This window comes from Notolepis coatsorum (assembly GCF_963971535.1).
Source record: "Notolepis coatsorum genome assembly, chromosome: 18".
Taxonomy (NCBI): domain Eukaryota; kingdom Metazoa; phylum Chordata; class Actinopteri; order Aulopiformes; family Paralepididae; genus Notolepis; species Notolepis coatsorum.
The window spans coordinates 69,386,999-69,407,429 of record NC_140182.1 but is presented as its reverse complement, the minus strand read 5'-3'; the positions used below and the strand labels follow the sequence as shown (position 1 = coordinate 69,407,429).

Here is a 20,431-nt window from a genome sequence, read left to right as displayed (position 1 = left end):
TTCCAGTGTGTTCTTGGTGTATTCCAGTGTGTTCATGGTGTATTCCAGTGTGTTCTTGGTGTATTCCAGTGTGTTCATGGTGTATTCCAGTGTGTTCCAGTGTGTGTTTGTAGTGAAAGCACAGTTTAGTAAACATGTTATTCCTCCCTGGACTTCAAATGGAAACTGAACGTTGGAGTTGTAAAGACAACAAGCCCTTATGTAATGCTGCTCCCAAACTGTGTTAATTATTTAGGACAATGAATCTATTTATTTACCCAAACATGGAAACCAAACAACCTTGTAGACGTTCATTCAGAGAGGATCTAACGACACGGCCAATCTGTTAAGACATGTCTGAATATAGAATGATGGTAGAAAACTAAACACAGACACACACACACACACACACACACACACACACACACACACACACACACACACACACACACACACACACACACACACACACACCACAGAAATCTCCCTGCTAAAAAAAAACATTGCTTTGATCACGTGGGAGTTCTCTTGGCTCAAAACTTACTTTGTTGTAAAAATATTTGTTCAATCACGTGTTTCTTCTAATGATTCTTTTCCACGTCTCATGAAATGGTGGGTATTTTCACCATGGGAAATGTCTAGATTAGATTAAAATGTATTGGCATCATACAGCACTGTACAGTACAACGGAAATAAGTTTGGCATCCAACCAGAGTGAAAATGTAACAGTAAAGTGCAATAGTAATAACTATTAATAACTTAATTACTATTGATTAAACTGGGTATAAAATATATAAATTAGTACTACTGAGTAATAATGCTAATCAGATGTATGTACAGACTTGTAGTATTAATATGTACAGTGATACAGGTATAAAGACACTGGTAGTAACAAGTCATACTCGCCAGCAGTGTAACAAGTAGGTAAGGGATGTACAGATATAGATATAGTATCTACAGATGGGTAAAAAGGATTACAGTATATGCAGGTATGTACAGACAGAGTTATATGGGTTATATGCAGGTGTATAAGTAGGTATTCAGTATTTATTCAGACAGATATCGATATATATATACTATGTGGTAAATATAAATGTATATATATATGGCATATATAGCACTATTGTACAAGCTATCGTGGGGTATATGGGTAGACTATAGTATGATGTAGGTAATTAGATAGATAGATAGATAGATAGATAGATAGATAGATAGATAGATAGATAGATAGATAGATATTTATATTTGTCCACTTTCGTAGAAATTTGTCTTTGGCTTGACCATGATTGCAAGCAACAAGGCAACACAGTACAGACACAAAAGACATTGACCCAAAACAGCCCAATACATACAGTAGACAAAAGAAAAACAACAAAAACACGTACAGAGCTTCAGATACCTAACCAGTACCACGGTTAAAATGAAAATCTTAAGAATTCATCAGACCAATGGCATGCAGGATGAAAGACTTCTTAAATATGTTTTTGGGGGCTAGGGGAACTCTATAGCGCCTTCCAGATGGAAGCTTGTGTGGTGGAACAGGAGAGGTTAATCACGTGTGTGATCAAATCTTCATGGTTGATACAGAAGTATTGTTAAAACACAGCTAATCGAATACTATTTAGGCTAGGAGTTGAGTAGAGGACTTGACTTTCGCTGGCCAGGGAAAAGGGTCAAGTTTGCCTTTTACACTTTCTGGGAGAAAAGGGAAAGGGGGAGTGACGACCAGGTGGGGGTCGGAGGAAGGGGAGGATACAGGGGGGGGGGGGGGGGGGGGGGGACATTCCCAAATACTTACTACCCGCTATACTATTATGTCTTTACAACTATGCACTCAAAACTGTGGCACCCAAGTTCCAACACTGCTTGACGAACATTGAGAGTTGTACCCTTCCTGCTGACTTATTGTCGCTTTGGATAAAAGCGTAAGCTACAAAAAAAGGCTAAATGTACATACAGCTCAGACGATTGTTACAATTGTTTTAATGCTAAACCATGTACAGTGTTTGGCTGCAGCGCGGGCCTGCCGTGTGGTTGCGTCAGTGCAGAACCAGGCCCGGGCGGTGGTGTGTGCTCTCTCCTCCCCGGGAGGCCTGCGTTACTAACCCATGCCTCCGCGTTAACGTCACCCCAGTTCTCTTTTCAGTTTGGACCCGATCCACACAATGACATCATAGCCTCTCTGATTGTAATCAGCAAGCTCTCTCTTTGCTGCTGCTGAACCTTTTACAGTCAAATCTAGAGAGAGAGAGAGACACCTCCCCCGCCTCCCCCCTCTCCTCTCTCCCACCCTTTCCTGGTACCTGCCCATATACTGCCTCACCGAGACACTGATGCCCGCTTGTGAAATCGAATTTCCTTTCGTGTTACAGTGTTTCGTCTCTCTGGTATACAGAGAGAACGCACGCTCGTCTGGTGGGGCCACACCTGGCGTGTCCCGACCGCTACGGAGACTAACCTGTTCACATCGAACGTCTACTACAGATCTGCTACGGAGACTAACCTGTTCACATCAAACGTCTACTACAGATCTGCTACGGAGACTAACCTGTTCACATCAAACGTCTACTACAGATCTGCTACGGAGACTAACCTGTTCACATCAAACGTCTACTACAGATCTGCTACGGAGACTAACCTGTTCACATCAAACGTCTACTACAGATCTGCTACGGAGACTAAAACCGTTCACATCGAACGTCTACTACAGATCTGCTATTTTTAGGGCCTTGAGCGTTTACTCGCGCTAATTCTGTAAATGTTGTTTTTCTCCAAGCGGCCGCCGTATCTAGCGGTTTGTGATCAAAGTGCCAGCGCTGAGAGCAGTAGTAGCTCGCATACACTGTTGATTCAGCTGCGAGATGCTATTGTGAACCCTCGCCACTGTTTATTTGACTGTGTATTGTCGAGGCCCTTATCTGTAGTCGGAGGGGGTTATTGTTCCATTATGTTCTCGAGCAGGGGTTCTGCACGTTCTGCAGTCGGGCTTGTGTTTCACTAAAATTACACGGAACACAATGGAGAAGTCAGCCACTTGTTGAAGTGTGACACTGATCTGGTGATTGAATACTAGATAGCATTGATTATTTTCTTCCCACCGTTTTTCAAGGTTTCAACACGTTTTATCATCTGTATTTTCAAGTTTCTGTCCGCGGTGTCAATTACCAAAGTGGCCCCTGAAAAGAAAAATACTAATTATTTTGCGGGCAAGTTCAAGTTTTCAAGTTTGTTTATTATTTGTCACAACAAAATACAGAATACTTGTGTGCTACATACAGTAAAAAATAAAGTAAGTAAAAAATAAAGTTATTAAGAAGTGAGGAAAAAGTAAGTAAAGGAATGTTCAGTCAATATACATATATACAATATACAATACAGAGTAAAATGAGTAACAGTGAGGTACAATGCAGAAATGAGATGAGGTACAAAACTTAGGGTAGGGTGCAAATTAGGTATGAATGTAGTGTACATCTCTTTAATAATAGATAAGTGTGTGTCTAAAGGGAGTAAAGTGAGTGGTAAGGTGAGTGTTTGTTTAAAGTGAATGTGTGTACATGTGGATGTGTGTGCAGTGAGTGTAGATGATGTGTTGTTACATAGTGTCATTGTCATTGAGCATCCTGATGGCCTGGAGATAGAAGCTCCTTCTGAGTCTCTCTGTACTGGCCATGAGACTTTTTGTTGTATCTATTAATTTTGTGCATACCAGTTATTGTGTAAATTATTGTAAATTTGATTAGATTAAAATGTATTGTCTTTATACAGCACAAGTACAGTACAACAAAAATAAGTTTGGCATCCAACCAGAGTGCAAATGTAACAGTAAAGTGCAATAGTAATAGTCAAGTCAAGTCAAGAGTTTTATTTGTCACGGCATACAAGTATACAGTGAAATGCGGGGGGTCTTGCCCGCAACAATTGTGCATAGTACATTAATACAATAATACAATAATAAGAATCCAAGGGATGAGAATGTGACATTTGTGCAATAATACAAGTCATAAGAGTAAAGACATAGGTATATGTACATGAGTTTTTCAAAAGCATGGTAAGACATGCTAGGTCCTGTGATATACACTGTTAGCTACGGATGGGGCACTGGGTCTTTCAGTCTAGGTGAGAGAGGGTGCTGTGCAGTACTTGGGAGACCGCATCGTCAGTGGACCTGTTTGGCCTGTATGCAAATTGCATAGGGTCCATATCGCTGGGGAGGGAGGCACAAATGTGATCCTTGACCAGCCTCTCAAAACATTTATACAATGTTCAGGAGATTAAACTGGGTATAAAATATATAAATGATTACTACTGAGTATAGTGCAAATCAGATGTACAGTATGTACAGAGTTGTAATATTAATATGTACAGTGATACAGGTATAAAAACACTATGGTAGTTGTCATTCTCGTGCCTCAATGAATACAAGGAAGGCTATTTGTTTAAAAGTTGGGTATGGAGACTTATTTATATAGTTAATTATTCACCTACAGTAGTTTGTAAGATTAACATTTCTAGGTTAACCTGGTTCTGCACTACACACGCTCACACACAAAACATCTCTCATATCTCTTATCTTGGCATCACTCTCTGCCGCAGCTTTCTCTTATCGTGAGCAAAACCAATCATTTCAACTGTTTTTATTTCGGAGTAAGTATGATGAATTAGCTATAATTCACTTGATAAAATAAAGTTGGACGCAACCGAATAATACCGCGCCCCGAGTCGAATGAAAACGGATGAGTAAAGCAGGTAAATAGAAACATATGGGTCAACTGGAGGCCTAAATTCTGGGTCCTCCTCCAAGAAAGCGGGGTTAAGTGCAGAGACTCAAACGCATCGGCGACTGAGAAAAAGACAATGCATGTGTGTGTGTGTATCCCAGTGTGTGTGCCGCTCCCATTGCATGTCCAGTTCGTTGCATGCCGAATAAAGACCCCTAAAGAGGTCCTGCATTATTATTATTATTATTATTTAAGAAAGCGGGGTTAGGCTATCGACTAAAAGCACAATGCAGGTGCAGGTGGCGCTCTGCGGCTCTGTGCGTTTGTGTGAAAAGTTGAGTCGTTCATTTGTATCGCCGCGCAGTGAGACAGAGGCGCGTTGGATTTGTACCACAGGCCAGTTGAATTGCGGCCAGGAGAGGCAGCAGGAAAATGTATTGATACGCGAATTGAGTCTGTATTTGGCCCACAGGCCTCAAGTGTGACCCATGTGCTAGCAGGTGAACAGTGGATTGGTAGGCCCGGACTACAGATAAAAACTAGCTCATTAGCCAATTCTGGCACAATTAAATAGATTTTCTAATCTAATAGTTAATCTAATTTCTAATAGTTTCTAATCGGTGTAGAAACACAGGACTTCAACACAAGACTGTAATCAGCTTGACGCCGATTGAGGTGGGAATGTCTCCTCTTGCAGGCGGCCCTCGCGAAGATGCCGTCGAGGTGGCCGCCCATGGCGCTGCTTTTTTACCGACCGTTTGCCGGAGAGTAGTTTCCCAGAAGGTCTGGGTCAGTGGTGATCCTTCCCACCCGATTCCTTACTCTGGCATCGTGCAGCAGCTACGGAGGTGCAGTTTCTAACTTTGTGAGAAAAGTCTGATATGATAAGACATTCCTTTATCGATCCCCATGGGGAGATTCAGGCGTCATAGCAGCATGGGGGGGGGGGGGGGGTACAGGTATGGGCAGGGTAATAGTAGAAGACATAAATATAGGCAATAAAATCATAGTAAAGATACAAATAAACGGTGTAAACTATATAATTAACTCGGAATATAAGAATATGAGCAAGTAAACTGTAATCAAAGGCAGATGAGGGTCTGTTTGCCCTATCAGTTATATTATACGTTACAATAAATATGGGCAATATAAACACTAATAATCTGAATATATACTACAAGTAATATACAGTATACACAGGTGCAGTATACACAAGGTACCCTAACTGGCATGATATACGTCATAGGTTATACGTTGTAGGCTGTGCAGTTTAGGTGGTTAATAGTCAGACATACTCGATGGTGGTTTTGTTTGCAAATCATCTGATGATGTCAAGATGTGACAAACGTGGCAGGGTGGTTGTGGTGTGAGTGAGCGAGAGAGCCTTTAGATTATGACTTGTAAAAAAAGGAAATATGTAAATGACAACCCACACTTTCGCAGGAAGGTGTGAAGTTCTGTGCGGTTTCTGTGTTCAGCGTGGTAATAACAAGGCTGGGCTAAAAAAAGGAACATCCGTAATAGCTTCACTTATTTCTTTAAAGCAGTCACAGTACATTTATTAAGTGAATTGCTCCACATCCACAGGACGCGAGGAATTAACTTTGATGTAATCATTCACGGTAAAAAGAAAATGAAAGGCTCATCAATTTCGAAATGGACATTTTATTTTCCTAAATGTGCGGGATAATTATCCAAGTCTATTAAAAGTTCCCAGAGGGTTGGAAAACGCTTAGCGCTGCGTGCCGTGGTGAGCCTGGGCGGCGTGGAGGCGGGAGGGGCTGACGACCGGGGAGAGAACGTTGTTGTCGTCACAGTCCGTAGTCTGACGATGTGTTTCTTTCTCTCTGTCTCCGCAGGGAACGGCTTCATCAACCCCAGGGGGTCACCGGGTCTCCTGGCCACACCCAGCGGCAACGGCCTGGGCAAAGTCATGCCCAACAAGTCTCCGCCACCCCCGGGTGGCAACATGGTGATGGGCGGCCGCAAGCCGGACCTCCGGGTCGTCATCCCGCCGTCCACCAAAGGCATGATGCCCCCGCTGGTGAGTATAGGGATCACGTACGCCGGGCCAAGGGACCTGTAAATACATTTACATTTACATTTTGTCATTTAGCTGACGCTTTTATCCAAAGCAACTTAAAAGTTCTGTACGACAAAGTCAGCAGGAAGGGTACGACTCACATTCACCCATTCACTCACACATTCATACACCAACGGCCGACCTGCACATCGGGAGCAGTTAGGGGTTAAGTGTCTAGCTCAAGGACACTTCGACACACTGCCTGGGAGGAGCTGGAATCAAACCGGGAACCTTCCGACTACCAGACGAGCGCCTGAGTCCCCCCCCCCCACCCCACCCCCGGAGAAAAGTTTCGTGTCGGTCTCAGGATCTCTCCTTACGTGTGGCGCAAAACAAGGAACGTATTGCTGTATTTTGAGTTCCTGATGTTATCACGGTTAGCTTTCACCGCGAAGGGAGCGGCCTTCCCATACAGGCCTACACGAGGACACGGTCTCCCTGTGTATCTGTGTGCCTAGCGGCGGGTACGTGTTTACAGTGGCAGCAGGCGTCGTGTTTTCTTCACGCCACATTCTTCTTTGATCGCCCCTGTGAAGTTTTGCACGGAGTCAAGAACCCAAATGCGGCCTCCAGATTGCGCACAGGCCCAGGTGCCTCAACACTCACTCAATTATTCATATTGAAACGAGAGGCCTTCTCTAATTATAATAATTAAGGTGCAGAGAGCTCTGACCACATTGAGCACCTGAGGCTACACTGGAATCTCGTGGCCATAAATCACCATGCAGAAACACTGAGTGGGGTGGTGGGCTGGGGGGTTGTTTCTGTGAGACGGGCCAACAAATGTGCCGGTGCTCTCAGCAACAGGAGTCGCTCCAAGAAAACGATTATGTTTGTTAAGTATCCCTGGTGTTGCCATGGGTGCTCTCGGGCTGAGCCCCCGCTATAGCCCGGAGTGAGGTGTAAACAAGAGTGTTGTTACCATGCCGGCATCGCAAGCGGCGGAGCGGGATTTGGCTGGAGCACCGTATAGGAAGAAAAACGGTAGCGACGTGGAATTATTTCCTTTCTATTACATGGTAGATATGAGGCTCCGCTCGGTCAGAGCTTTCCAGATGGGCAAGGAGCGGCAGAGCAGGCTGCCGGTGGCAGGTCTGCAGACAGCCTGTCATTAGGCCATAATGGTATTAAATTAATCACATCACAGTGTGACAGAGTGGGGATGAAGACTTAATCAGGGGCCCAGAGTGTGAGCCAGATAATATCTTGTCGCCCTTGTCGTGTCTTCCTTCCGTGCTATTGATTGAGTGTGGGTATTAAGACGGCCCTGGCCCGGGCACAGTGCGTCCCCCCAGCATGGGGAAAGATTGAAGACGGGCTTCCAGTCCCCCTCAAGCCAAGCAGCGCTGCGTACTTCATGAAGTAGAGAATAGAGGTGCAAAGGACTATGCGGCTATTGTTCATATCACTGTATAGAGTTAATCTAGCCCGGTGCCCGCAGTGAGGCATCCCGACTCACGTAGGCCGTGTTTATAATATTGGAGCTACGTTGATGTGGCCCGACTATAGTTAGTAACACAAGAGGTTAAGCTGATTCTCAATACGAAGTCCACGGTATAATGTGATTTTGTGCAGCCTTAGTCTGTGATGCTAGTTACAGTACTTTTAATTTGAACTAATGACCACAGTGATCCTCCGCTAGCCCATGTTATAACTAGATAGATGTGCTCAGTAGAGCGCAAATCTCTACCATGCAGCAGCCACACAGTTCCTCTCTAGTAGCCTACGCGTTGGGCGGGACTTATGTGTAAGGCCGGCGCAAACATAGACCAATGAAAGCAGATCTCATCACATTATTCCTATTACACTATTGCACACTATTACATTGTAAGTGTAAATATTTTTACATTTACATTTAACTGGTGCTTTTATCCAAAACTAGTCAGCAGGAGGGGTACACCTCTGGCGGCTAAGTGATCGAAGTGATTGTTCGTCTAGCAGTGCTGAATTTGAGTGCTTCACTTTGAGTGTATAGTTGTATAGACAAAGTAGTATAGTAGGCAGTAGTATAGGCATAGTATATAGTTGTATAGACATACCAGTATAATACATACCTAGTAGTAAAGACAGTAAGGAGGTTATTTATAAATTCAGTTATTTTTTCAAGTGTGTTTTTAGTCAACAGCAGAATATTGGGCAGGTTTCAGCTGTCCTGACTGTGGTGGGAAGTTCTTTCCACCAGCATGGAGCCAGGACAGAGAATAGCCTGCTTGTGTTTCAGCGACCCTGCAGGAGCCAGAATAGGAGTGGGTCTCAAGCGGCCAGAAGATGCAGAGCGTATGGGTCTTGAGGGTGTGTAGTTAGAGACCATTGGCCGGAGGTCGGAGGAAGCCTTTCTCTTTGTTGCACAGAATGCCAGGTCAAGGACCTTGAAGTGGATTTGTGCTGCAATGGGAAGGCAAAAAAAAACATATAGTTCCAAAACTGAGGAGCACACACTCAGACTTCTCTTATTCTCAAAATGGCTACACTGCAATAAGTGAATTGGATGCTAATTATGTGGGCAAAATGATTGAGAGGAAGTCATCCAGACCTGCACAGTTACATGTAACACCCATTCCTAACATACAGCAAACAAACTCGAACAAATTGTCCTGATATAATGCCATCCGATGTCATGGGAGTCGAAACGGGGCAGAGATTTATTTTGTTCCTTTGCTTCAAGGTCAAATACACAACAATACAGGGGCATTGCAGGTAATGGCATTTTTGTGTTTCAAGCTCAGACTCAACAGTGCACAATTAAGAAACAACAATGAATACAACAATGGTAAATGTCTTGATGAATTGTAAATGGAGGACCCTTATGTAAACAAGACGAAAGTCTTTTTCTTGTCTGCATCCTCTTAGCAGTTGTTTGTATTGAGCCGTACTGTATTGTACGCATTCTGCAATCTGTTAATAAAGTTTTCAATCAATCAATAACAATAAGTAGTATAGCAGCAGTCACATTACTTACAAAAGTACTAAGAAAACATAAGAAGAATAAGAAAACATTGTAAAACGCAATGTTGAGTGGGAGCTCGAAAGACTGTGACCATCTCTGCCGGCACTATCTTCCTTGACCTTCCTCGACTCTTTCAACCTTCCCTCCGGAAATGAGTAGGCCTAAGTGTCCTAGTTATTCATCTATACGTGACTTGTGAAAAGCTGTATTTACAGTATTTGTTTCATTTCATTTCATTTCATTTCAAACCTTTTTAAGCTCGAAAGGCAACTGAGGTTTCCCTCATTTACAGTCATGTCGAGTGTACATACAGAGTTAAGAATAACAAAGATTAAACAGATAAAAAAGGTAATCTGCAAGATAAAATAAGAAACAGGAAACAAGAAAAGACTCAAAGCAATTACAAAATGGTTATTAATCAAAGCTAAACATTTTCCAAAGGTTTGAAGAAGATCATTGTGCATTGAAGGGCGTTCCAGTAAAGTTGACACTCCTGCTTTGTGAATTAGTCCCCTGTACTTACCTTTATTTTGCTATGCACCAACAGGCAGTTGACATTATGCCCATGATGACTGTGGAAGTAACGTCACAGTGACCAATTGCAGTCACTCTTATTGTCTGGGACCAAATACGGCCACGCCCCACTCCCAGTAAAAAGTGGGAATCTCTAGAATGGGTTTGGGGCGACGCTAGTATACGGAAGTGGCTCTCAAGGTGACGATTAGACAACACTTTATGTTGTCAGTAGATGGCAGCATTGGTTTAAAATTAAAAGGTGAACATGTTGAAAACGACAACACTGCATTTCCCAAGAGCGTTAGCACAGGTCGCAGGTCACTGGGATGTGTCTATATTCTTCGACGTGATCTGAACAGCGGTAAACTAATACTGCAACCTCGGTATAGCGACCGCGAATGGTCAACTAATTATCTTACCAAAAGTGCGCTGGTAGCGTTACATATGTTGTCTAAAGGGGGACATATGGTACAATTTAAGATTCTAATGATAATCGGCATATAAAGGACAACATAGAGCATCGTTAATTTGTAATAAACCTCAATGAAAATGGCGCAGGGTGCTATTGTTATGAAAATGTGATAGAATCCTATAAAAATGTGGACGCATTTGGTTTACGTTCCGTTAGGGGTCTAACGATTCACCGATTCGGATCGACGTATCGATCAATGATCCAATCCGTATCATCCGTCTTTATGATACGCCTTTATTTGTTTATTCCCACACCACGTCCGTGTCACAGTTTTTATTCCCACACCACGTCCGTTTCACAGTTTTTATTCCCACACCGCGTCCGTGTCGCCGTTTATTCCCACACCACGTCCGTGTCACCGTTTATTCCCACACCACGTCCGTGTCGCCGTTTATTCCCACACCACCATTCCTATGTTCAAACAGCGCTAGCGTCGAGGATATTTACTCCCCTCTCGGGAATAAATCTGCGGTGTGGAAATATTTGGGATTTGGGAGAAAATACGGGTCAACGGTTCAAAACGTTTCACATTCAAACACTGCCGTTTTGAGATACATTACTCAGGAAACACGAGGAACCTGGCCAGTCACCTAAAAACTAAACACTGACCCCTGTGATCCCACTAACGTAGCCTTACGGAGCCGCAGCGTTAACGTAGCTTAACGTAGCTGCAGCACTAATGTACTGTAGCCATAGCACTAACGTAGTCGTAGTGCTAACATAGTCTTAGTGCTAATTTCTTTTTTTCCCCCAATATTTTTATTGTATTTCTTTTTTTTTACATAAACAACACAAAAATACAGGACAGAAAACACAGCTCAACCCCCTCCCTTCCCTAATTATATTCCAAATTGACATACACATAAACATTCAACAAAATAATACAGCAAAATTAACCATAAAAAATAAAAACTTCGGCCTCTCCACCTTCCTCTGTTTCTCTTTCCCATCCCTAACCTCTCACAGCTCCCATCTCTTTCCTTCACACTCTAACACCTTTCAAGAAACTCACAAATGTCACCCACGTCCTCTCAAATTGCTCCGATTTTCCCTTTTGTATGTACTGCACACGGGTACAAGGGCCAAGGTGGTAACCCCAGACGGCAACAGTGAAGAATTTGACATCCTGGCTGGAGTGATGCAAGGGGACACCCTTGCCCCCTTCCTTTTCGTCATAGTCCTCGACTATGCGCTCAGGAAGGCCATCAATGGACGGGAGCAGGAACTTGGTCTCACAATAACCCCAAGGAGATCGAGACGACACCCCGCCATAGTCCTAACAGACCTTGACTACGCGGACGACATCACCCTGCTCTCTGACCAGGTGGAGCAGGCACAGGAACTCCTGTGCAGAGTGGAGACGGAGTGCGCCAAGGTTGGCCTTAGGCTAAATGCCAAGAAAACCGAGGTCATAATGTATAACATCCTCCCGGATCATCCACCTCTAAGGACAACAGGAGGCTCTGCTCTAAAGGAAGTCAGTGATTTCAAGTACCTGGGCTCGTGGGTCAACTCGTCCGAGCAAGACCTTAAAGTGAGGAAGGCGCTTGCGTGGAGGGCTCTGAACGGCATGACCAGTGTGTGGAAATCCAACCTCCCCCGTCAAATCAAGCTCAACTTCTTTCATGCAACAGTTGAGTCTGTCCTTTTGTATGGCAGTGAATGCTGGACCTTGAAGCCCACCCTGCAGAAGTCCTTGGATGGGTGCTACACCAGAATGATGCGTGTGGTGCTCAACATCAACAGGGATGAGCATGTCACTAATGCAATCTTGTATGGGGGGGTGCTAAAGGTGAGCGATAAAGTGGCAGTCAGGAGAATGAGGCTGGCAGGTCACTGCCAGAGACACCATGAGATGCCAACCAGCAAACTTGTGCTGTGGGAACCAACACACGGGCATCGATCACGAGGACGTCCCACATTAACCTACGTGGACGTACTCAGGAGAGATGCGGGAACAGAAAGCACCGGTGAGCTAGCCAGATGCATGGAGGATCGGGATGACTGGAAGCACCGATGGAAGGCCCGTCCGAGGACGACCTAGATAGATAGTAGGTTAGCCTTTCCATTGCCAAATTCTCGGACACTTCCTTTAACCATTGTTTCGATCCTGGTCTCTGTATCTCCTTCCAGTTTAGAGCAACCACTCTCTTGGCTTGTAACAGACAAAAGTGTATCAATTTCCTCTTTCTAGTGTTAGCTGGAAAGTAATCTGGGTAGATTGATTGATTTTATTTATGGATCCAAAGACACAACAAATCCAAGGGATGACATGCAGCATGGTCCCTGATGTTCTGACCAAAGGACATATACAAATAACATATAAAACAACACATACAGCAAAGGTCCAATACAACAAATCCATATTCTACATATCTAAAAACAAGTCAATATCATCCTGACCAAATACCATAAAATAGCACATTTCATTATATCATCATTAAAACAACAATACAAGTATGACCTGACAGCTATCCGGCCACTTTACCCCAGAGGTATGAGCGAACCTGACCTTTAAATATTCCTCTAGAACCTGACAGTTTTATCCTAAGTGGAAGGCTATTCCACATTGAGATACCGGTGTCGAAAAATGAGCTCTGAGACATTTTTGACTTGACCCGCGGCACCTTACAAGAGCGAACACTGGCCCTGGTATCGTGTCCATGCTGCGTATGGACCATATTGATCTGATACTTCAGATAGCTTGGGGCTGTACCATTTACTATGTTGAACATGTGGTTCAGTTTCACCTGTTCAACCCTGAGGTGCACTGGTAGCAGTCCCACCTTTATGAATTCGGCACTTCCTACATGCGTTCTGGGAGGCACACCTAGTATGTACCGAATAGTGTTGTTTTGCATCACCTGAAGTTTATTTTTTAATTTAGTCAACAGACCACTGAACAATGCTGCGCTCGAATAGTCAAAATTACATTGAAGCAAGGAGGACACTAACAGCTTTTTAACAGCAAGTTCAAAAAGCATCTTATTCCGATACAGGAACTTGAGTTTGCCTGCACACTTGGATAAAAGGTTGGCAGCACTATTCTCACATGAGAGAGACTGCTCTAGTGTAAGTCCTAGGTACTTGGCACTAGTTTTCCCTGTGACTACTGCTCCATTACAGGAGACTTCCATGCGATCGACTTTGCCTAATCTCCTTGTTGTGCCAAAAAGGATCGACTCAGTCTTGCCTAGATGAATGGACAGCTTGTTATCTATGAGCCACTCTCTGGCACTTTCTAGCTCAGAACTCGGAGCTCTCTCAATCTCCCCGACATCCCTACCTGGCACCAGAAGTGCTGAATCATCTGCATACAATAGTAGTTTACATTTCACAGATGCTGGCATGTCATTGACATATATCAGAAATAAAAGAGGACCTAAAATTGACCCTTGAGGCACCCCACATACAATGTCCAGAGGTTCTGATCTGACGCCTTCCACCTCACAGACCTGAACCCTGACTGGTGTTCATACAGCAAGTTGTTGTCTACAGCCTCTCCCTGAACGTCAGCAAAACAAAGGAGATGATTGTGGACTTCAGGAGGTCGGGGGTCAAGGACTACAGCCCCCTCAGCATCGACGGGGCACCGGTTGAGAGAGTCAACAGCTTTAAGTACCTCGGAGGACTTGACATGGACCACACACATTGACAGTGTTGTGAAGAAGGCACAACAACGCCTCTACTTCCTCAGGCGCCTAAGGAAGTTCCAAGTCAGTCAGAAGATCCTTAAGAACTTCTACTCATGTACAATAGAGAGCATCCTGACTGGCAACATCACCTCCTGGTTTGGGAATAGCACTGCACAAGACCGAAGCAGACTACAAAGAGTGACACGTTCAGCCGAACGCACAATTGGAGGGGGGCTCCCCACCCTCCAGAACATTTACAACAAGCGGTGCAGGGGCAAGGCTAAGAGAATCATTAAAGACTCCAGTCACCCGAACAACTGCCTCTTTGAACTGCTGCGGTCAGGCAAGCGATACCGGAGTCTCAAGGCGAGCACAGAAAGACTCAGAAGAAGCTTCTATCCCCAGGCCATCAGGCTGCTCAACGAACAATGAACACTACACAACAACAACCATCAAACGCACATAGCACACACATCCACACGCACACACTCACTTTAAACAAACACACTGTAGCACCCACTCCCCACACTTTATAGCACACACTCACTTTAAACAAACACACTGTAGCACCCACTCCCCACACTTTATATTTATTGATGAAGGATTGCACTACAACTCGTACACCTTACTGTAAATTGTACCTAAATTGTTCCTCATCCCATTTCTGCTTTGCACTATATAGTATTGTACATTAGTACACTGCATAGTATTGTATATTATATGGTAACTCAGTTACGTCTATTCTGCATCGAACATTGTACATATGTCTATACTGAACACTGGGACCTCATTTTCTACTTCTAATTTACATGCTATACTATGTTATTTGATACTATCTTGTCTAGCACAGTCTCTGGAGCGTAACAGTAAGAAGCATTTTGTATGAAAGTATTCTGTACTTCTGTATGACAACTATTAAAGAAACTTGAAACTTGAAACTACTAGATACTCCTCAACCTGCTCATAAACTAGACGCTCCACTACCTTAGACGTAACTGTCAAAATAGAAACCGGCCTACAGTTCCCAACATCTGTCTTACAATTCTTCTTAAAAAGGTGGACAACCCTGGCCTTTTTTAGTTCAGACGGAAATTTGCCTTGGTTAATCGACAGGTTAATAATATGTGCAATTGTTCTAGAAATTACTTTAGCACCGTCCCTCATAAATCTGGCAGGAATAAGGTCAAGACCTTATTAGTAGCTAGGGCAGACAGGCATACTCTTTCCCTTTCCTCCGAGACAGGTTTGATAGTGAATGAATCTGGAACTAAATGTTTTCAGTTTACTAATATGGTTGATTGTTCATTAATGTTGAGTTTTTAAAGTCTAATAAATAAACATGTATTTATATTAATCAATATAATTAAATCGTGTGCCCATTTAAACTCTTATGTTGTTATGCTCATCTGGAAAACGGAATTATTCATAATGGATTAACAGTTAATAAATACATAAATAATAGAATTCATAAATACATAAATGCAAAAATACTTAAATAAATACTTAAACATATATAAATAAATAGTGTTCAGACAACAATATAAAAGTCATACTGTTCAATTTCATTTCATTTCAATTTTATCATCCCACTCCCCTCTTTGTTACTCCAGCTGAGGTGACACAGGTATACCACACGGTTAAACACAACCTCAGCTACAACAGTGCTGACTGTTTGTTTTCTATGCATTTCAGGAGTTTGGGGGGCTGGCTCCCCTAAATAATTAAATAACATAACCCTAACCCTAAAACCGAAATAAAGTAAAAAAAAAAATAATAGTTACAAAATCCGGCCATTTTTCTCATGCGCGATTCGCGCACGCTCGATGGAAGGTGTCCCTTATTTCTATTTGTGAAAGGTGGCAAGCCTAAACATAGATGTACATAGCCGTAGTGCTAGCGTAGCCATAGCGCTAACATAGCTGTACGTAGCCGTAGTGCTAGCGTAGCCATAGCGCTAACATAGCTGTACGTAGCCGTAGTGCTAGCGTAGCCATATCGCTAACATAGCTGTACGTAGCCATAGTGCTAGCGTAACCATAGCACTAACATAGCTGTACGTAGCCATAGTGCTAGCGTAACCATAGCACTAACATAGCTGTACGTAGCCGTAGTGCTAGCGTAACCATAGCGCTAACGTGTCAGATGCTTGCTCACCAGCTCCTTTTACCTAGTTTTCATCATCTACAGAATGGAACAGGTCATTAGATGGCCATATTTTTGGAAAACTGCCTTCTCTTTTAGTGCCCCATACTTTGGAACGCCCTTCAATGGACTTAAAGTTTGATCTTCTTCCAATCTTTGGAAATTGTTTTACTTTGATTAATAACCATTTTGTAATTGCTTTTAGTCTTTTCTTGTTTCCTTGTTTTATCTTTGTGTTATTCTATCTTTTCTATCTTTTTGTGTTATTCTATTGTATACTCGACGTTACTGTAAATGAGGGGAAACCTCAAGTTTAAATAAAGGTGGAATGAATATGATATCGTCTCATACCGATCTCAGGTCCCTGAATTGCCAAATAATCTATATCCTATCGTGATTTACACCCCCTATGTGGAAGTGGAAAGCCCAGAAACTGTCACGGGAACAAGGGATAGCTTGTGACCAATGAAAACAGTTTGGAGGTGGAACAATTCCGTGGAATGTTTGCCGTAATAGAGCCAAAGTGACAGATCTTTCCAAGCAAGCGAAACCGTTGTTCGCCCCCGTCCGCTAACGCACAAAGCTGGTCAGGACACGTCCTAACTGCGAATACTGGAAGCGATTCGACATTCGCTCGCTTGCCCGCGTCGTATGTTGGGAATCGTGTAGCTCTGGTAGGCATGTAGTCGCCATGTCTCGTCCAGAGCAGCGTGTTGAAGCTCTGCCTCTCTTCTCTTCTCCCGTCGGGGACAGTCGGAGGAAGAGGAAATGGATTTGGTGAGTTTTGAGAGATGCCCGGGCAAATGGCTGTGTGTGTGAACACGCTTCTGCTAATCACACTGTTCTGGGCCATGTTTGAACTGGAGAACTTGGCTCCCAGAACTGCCAACAATAACAAATGGAGAAAGGGCTGGGGTTGAGTTGAGTTTGTCGCTGCATGTTTTGGGTTTGGCCTGTGAGAAATGCCTCAGCCTGTCTAATTGGCTCCTTCATTCCTAACACGTCCATATTAGTCATAGAGCCCCGAACGTGTGTGCATGTGCATGTTTTAATTTGCCCTGAGTACAACGTTTGTATCGAAATTCACATCAAGGAAACAGTGTGAATTGGCAACTGAATAATGACGAATCTCATATATACGTATTACATTTCCTGAGAAGGGATTACTTCACTTTGAATGATGTCATTTTGGTGAGACTCGGGCTGGGTGATGTCATCTGGCTGGAGAGTGTTGGAACAATGCGAGGAAGCTGTCCAACAGATCATAATAGACGGCGCTGCCTCCAACGTAACTCCGGCCAGCTGCACATGTGTTTGTTATATATATTAGGGCTGAAGAGAGAAATGGGATTTGTTTCATTATTTATTTTATATATTTTTGAAATCGTGTTCTAAGCGTGTGATGTCTTTGTCTGACGATGGTCTGCGTGGGTGTGTTTGTGTGGAGTTGCCCGCCTGCCACAGCACTGGGAACCACTGGGGCTTTGTTGTCGGGATACTATTGTTGTGGGAACTACTGTAAACAATTAGATTAGATTAATAGATATTTTTAATTGTCACCATACAGCACAAGTACAGTACAGCGAAAATATCTTTGGCATCCAACCTGAGTGCAAATATAACAGTACTATATAGTAAAGCGCGATAGTAATATACAATGTACAGGTGATTAAACTGGGTATAAGATATATAAATGAGTACTACTGAATAATAGTGCTAATCAGATGTACAGAGTTGTAGTATTAATATGTACAGTGGTACATACTAGGGGTGGAACAATACGCATTCGAACCGTGTACCGAACAATACACACATGCCCCGAACCGTGGAGGTTGTACCCACGGTTCGGGGCATGTGTGTATTGTTCGGTTATATAACGTTAGCCTCGAGCTAGGCTAACGTTACGTTAGCTACGAGCTAACTAACTTTAGCCGCAAGCTAACTAATGTTAGCCGCAAGCTAACCGTGGAAACGCTCACAGAGAAGTGACCAGTTCGATTAGTGGGGAAGGGGGGTATATTGACAAGGCTTGACAACAGAGGTTCAAAGATAACTGTTTGTGTTCAATAACGAGCCAGGAGACTAGCGTGTGTGTCAACTGCGTCTGCAACCCATAACATCCTGGTCCCTGCTGGGACGTACCAACTCCACACACCACTGTGGGGGGGTTTATATTCCCCATTCCCTTGTAACATCTAATTTTTTTTAAGATAACAACAGTTACAACATTCTTTAATGCAAATTATTATTAATACAAGAAACCCCATAAACGTCCTTATTTAAAACCCTAATCATCTTTTCTGTGACTTTTACTTTTTGATAAGAAAGTCTAGTGCTGGTTGAGCATTATGCATACTTTATGTTGGCCTTTGTCTATAATGTGGCCACAAAAATGGAAATGTTTAATAATTTTAATACTTTGACAAATGTTGCCTATATTTTTCAGTCAGTTTGGTCTTTGTGTGCCAAACATTATTAAAGGTAAACCTTTTTTTTTACCAAATAAATGAGAAGCATGTTTAAATCAAAACCAAAATATCTCCTAGCTCTAACCGTCACTGTCAAAATAATGTCAAATATAATGTCAAATGGCCTCATTCTTTCAGTTTTTGCATGACTACGTCCATGAGAATAACTGAAAAGTTGGATTATTTTTAGGCTATATATCTTATGTTGATGTATGGTATTTTTGGAGTGTTAACTTTTTTTTAAATAAAAAACAACGTATACCGAACCGAAAACCGTAAACCTAAAACCGTGATACGAACCGAACCGTCGATTTTGTGAACCGTTCCACCCCTAGTACATAATACCATAGTATAAAGACACTATGGTAGTAAGTCATACTGGAGTGGCCAGTAAGAGTAGGTAAGGGTTATGTACAGATATAGTATCTACAGATATGTAAAAAGGATTATATTATTATATATTTTATATATTATATATATACAGTAATAATAAATACATATATACATATACGGTATATTTATATACAGTATATACAGCATATGCTGTATATGCTATCCTACAGAGTTATATGGGTTATATGCAGGTATATAAGTAGGTATAGAAGGATTATATGCAGGTATACTCAGTCAGATTCAGATATTTTTTTGTTTATAGCTTTTGGTCGAGGGTAGTTTATTACTCTTGAAATAGGGAGGTGTAGTCTGACGTCACTGGTTGTTCCACCCATATAGGGATTTATCATTGGGAAAATGGATTATCGGCTATTGTAACAATTCTGCTGCATGGAAATTGAAAGGCTTTTAATTTTTGCACAAAACGAGTTCCCTTCTATCACTAACATTATTGTTTAAGCATTTCTGGTTGAAATAAAATTTGGTGATTTTTTTTATGATTAATTGTGAATATTTTCATGTTGAGCTATAGATTGTGGATGAATAAGCACAGAAAGGTACACCATGCAAATGTTAATGCTTTATTTGTTTTAAACGAGATTATTTATGGGCAATGGGGAAATACATTGCGTTGGACAGAGGGTGGAACATGAAAAACGGCAATGACGTAACCACTACACCTCCCTATACTGTTCTGAGAACTTTTGATGATCTCCATTGTCCATTCATTCACAACCATGGATGTATTGGAGGGTAAATACATCTTACCTTGCTTCACCAACCTATTTTTTTGTGAAATAAAGTTTACCCACCTTTTTAAACTCATAAATCTAAAATAGTATAGATTATAGTAAGTGATGTCAGATTGATATAACAACACAAATAGGGTTTTTTGGGGGGAAATAACATTATAATAATCTCTATAACATTATACTATTCTGCATTTGTTTATTTGTGTTATTGTGATGATTGACTGGAGTTCATTGTCTACCTGCCTTATATTTATTTGACCACTGTTCAAATAGGCTACTATTTATAGACTAATATAGAATGCAAAAGCGGTCATGCACACTGGTTC

The 20,431-nt window shown here is 42.4% G+C and overlaps 1 protein-coding gene across 4 annotated transcripts in view; it reads left to right on the top strand.

Moving 5' to 3' along the window:
* The window catches only part of mef2aa (myocyte enhancer factor 2aa), a 185,979-nt gene that overhangs the window by 156,167 nt on the left and 9,381 nt on the right, over nt 1–20,431 (top strand). For all 4 annotated transcript variants that reach the window (XM_084335430.1, XM_084335428.1, XM_084335431.1 and 1 more), the window contains one exon: nt 6,557–6,741. In XM_084335430.1, coding sequence (XP_084191556.1) covers nt 6,557–6,741 — 185 coding nt within the window. The remainder of the gene's footprint in view (nt 1–6,556; nt 6,742–20,431) is intronic.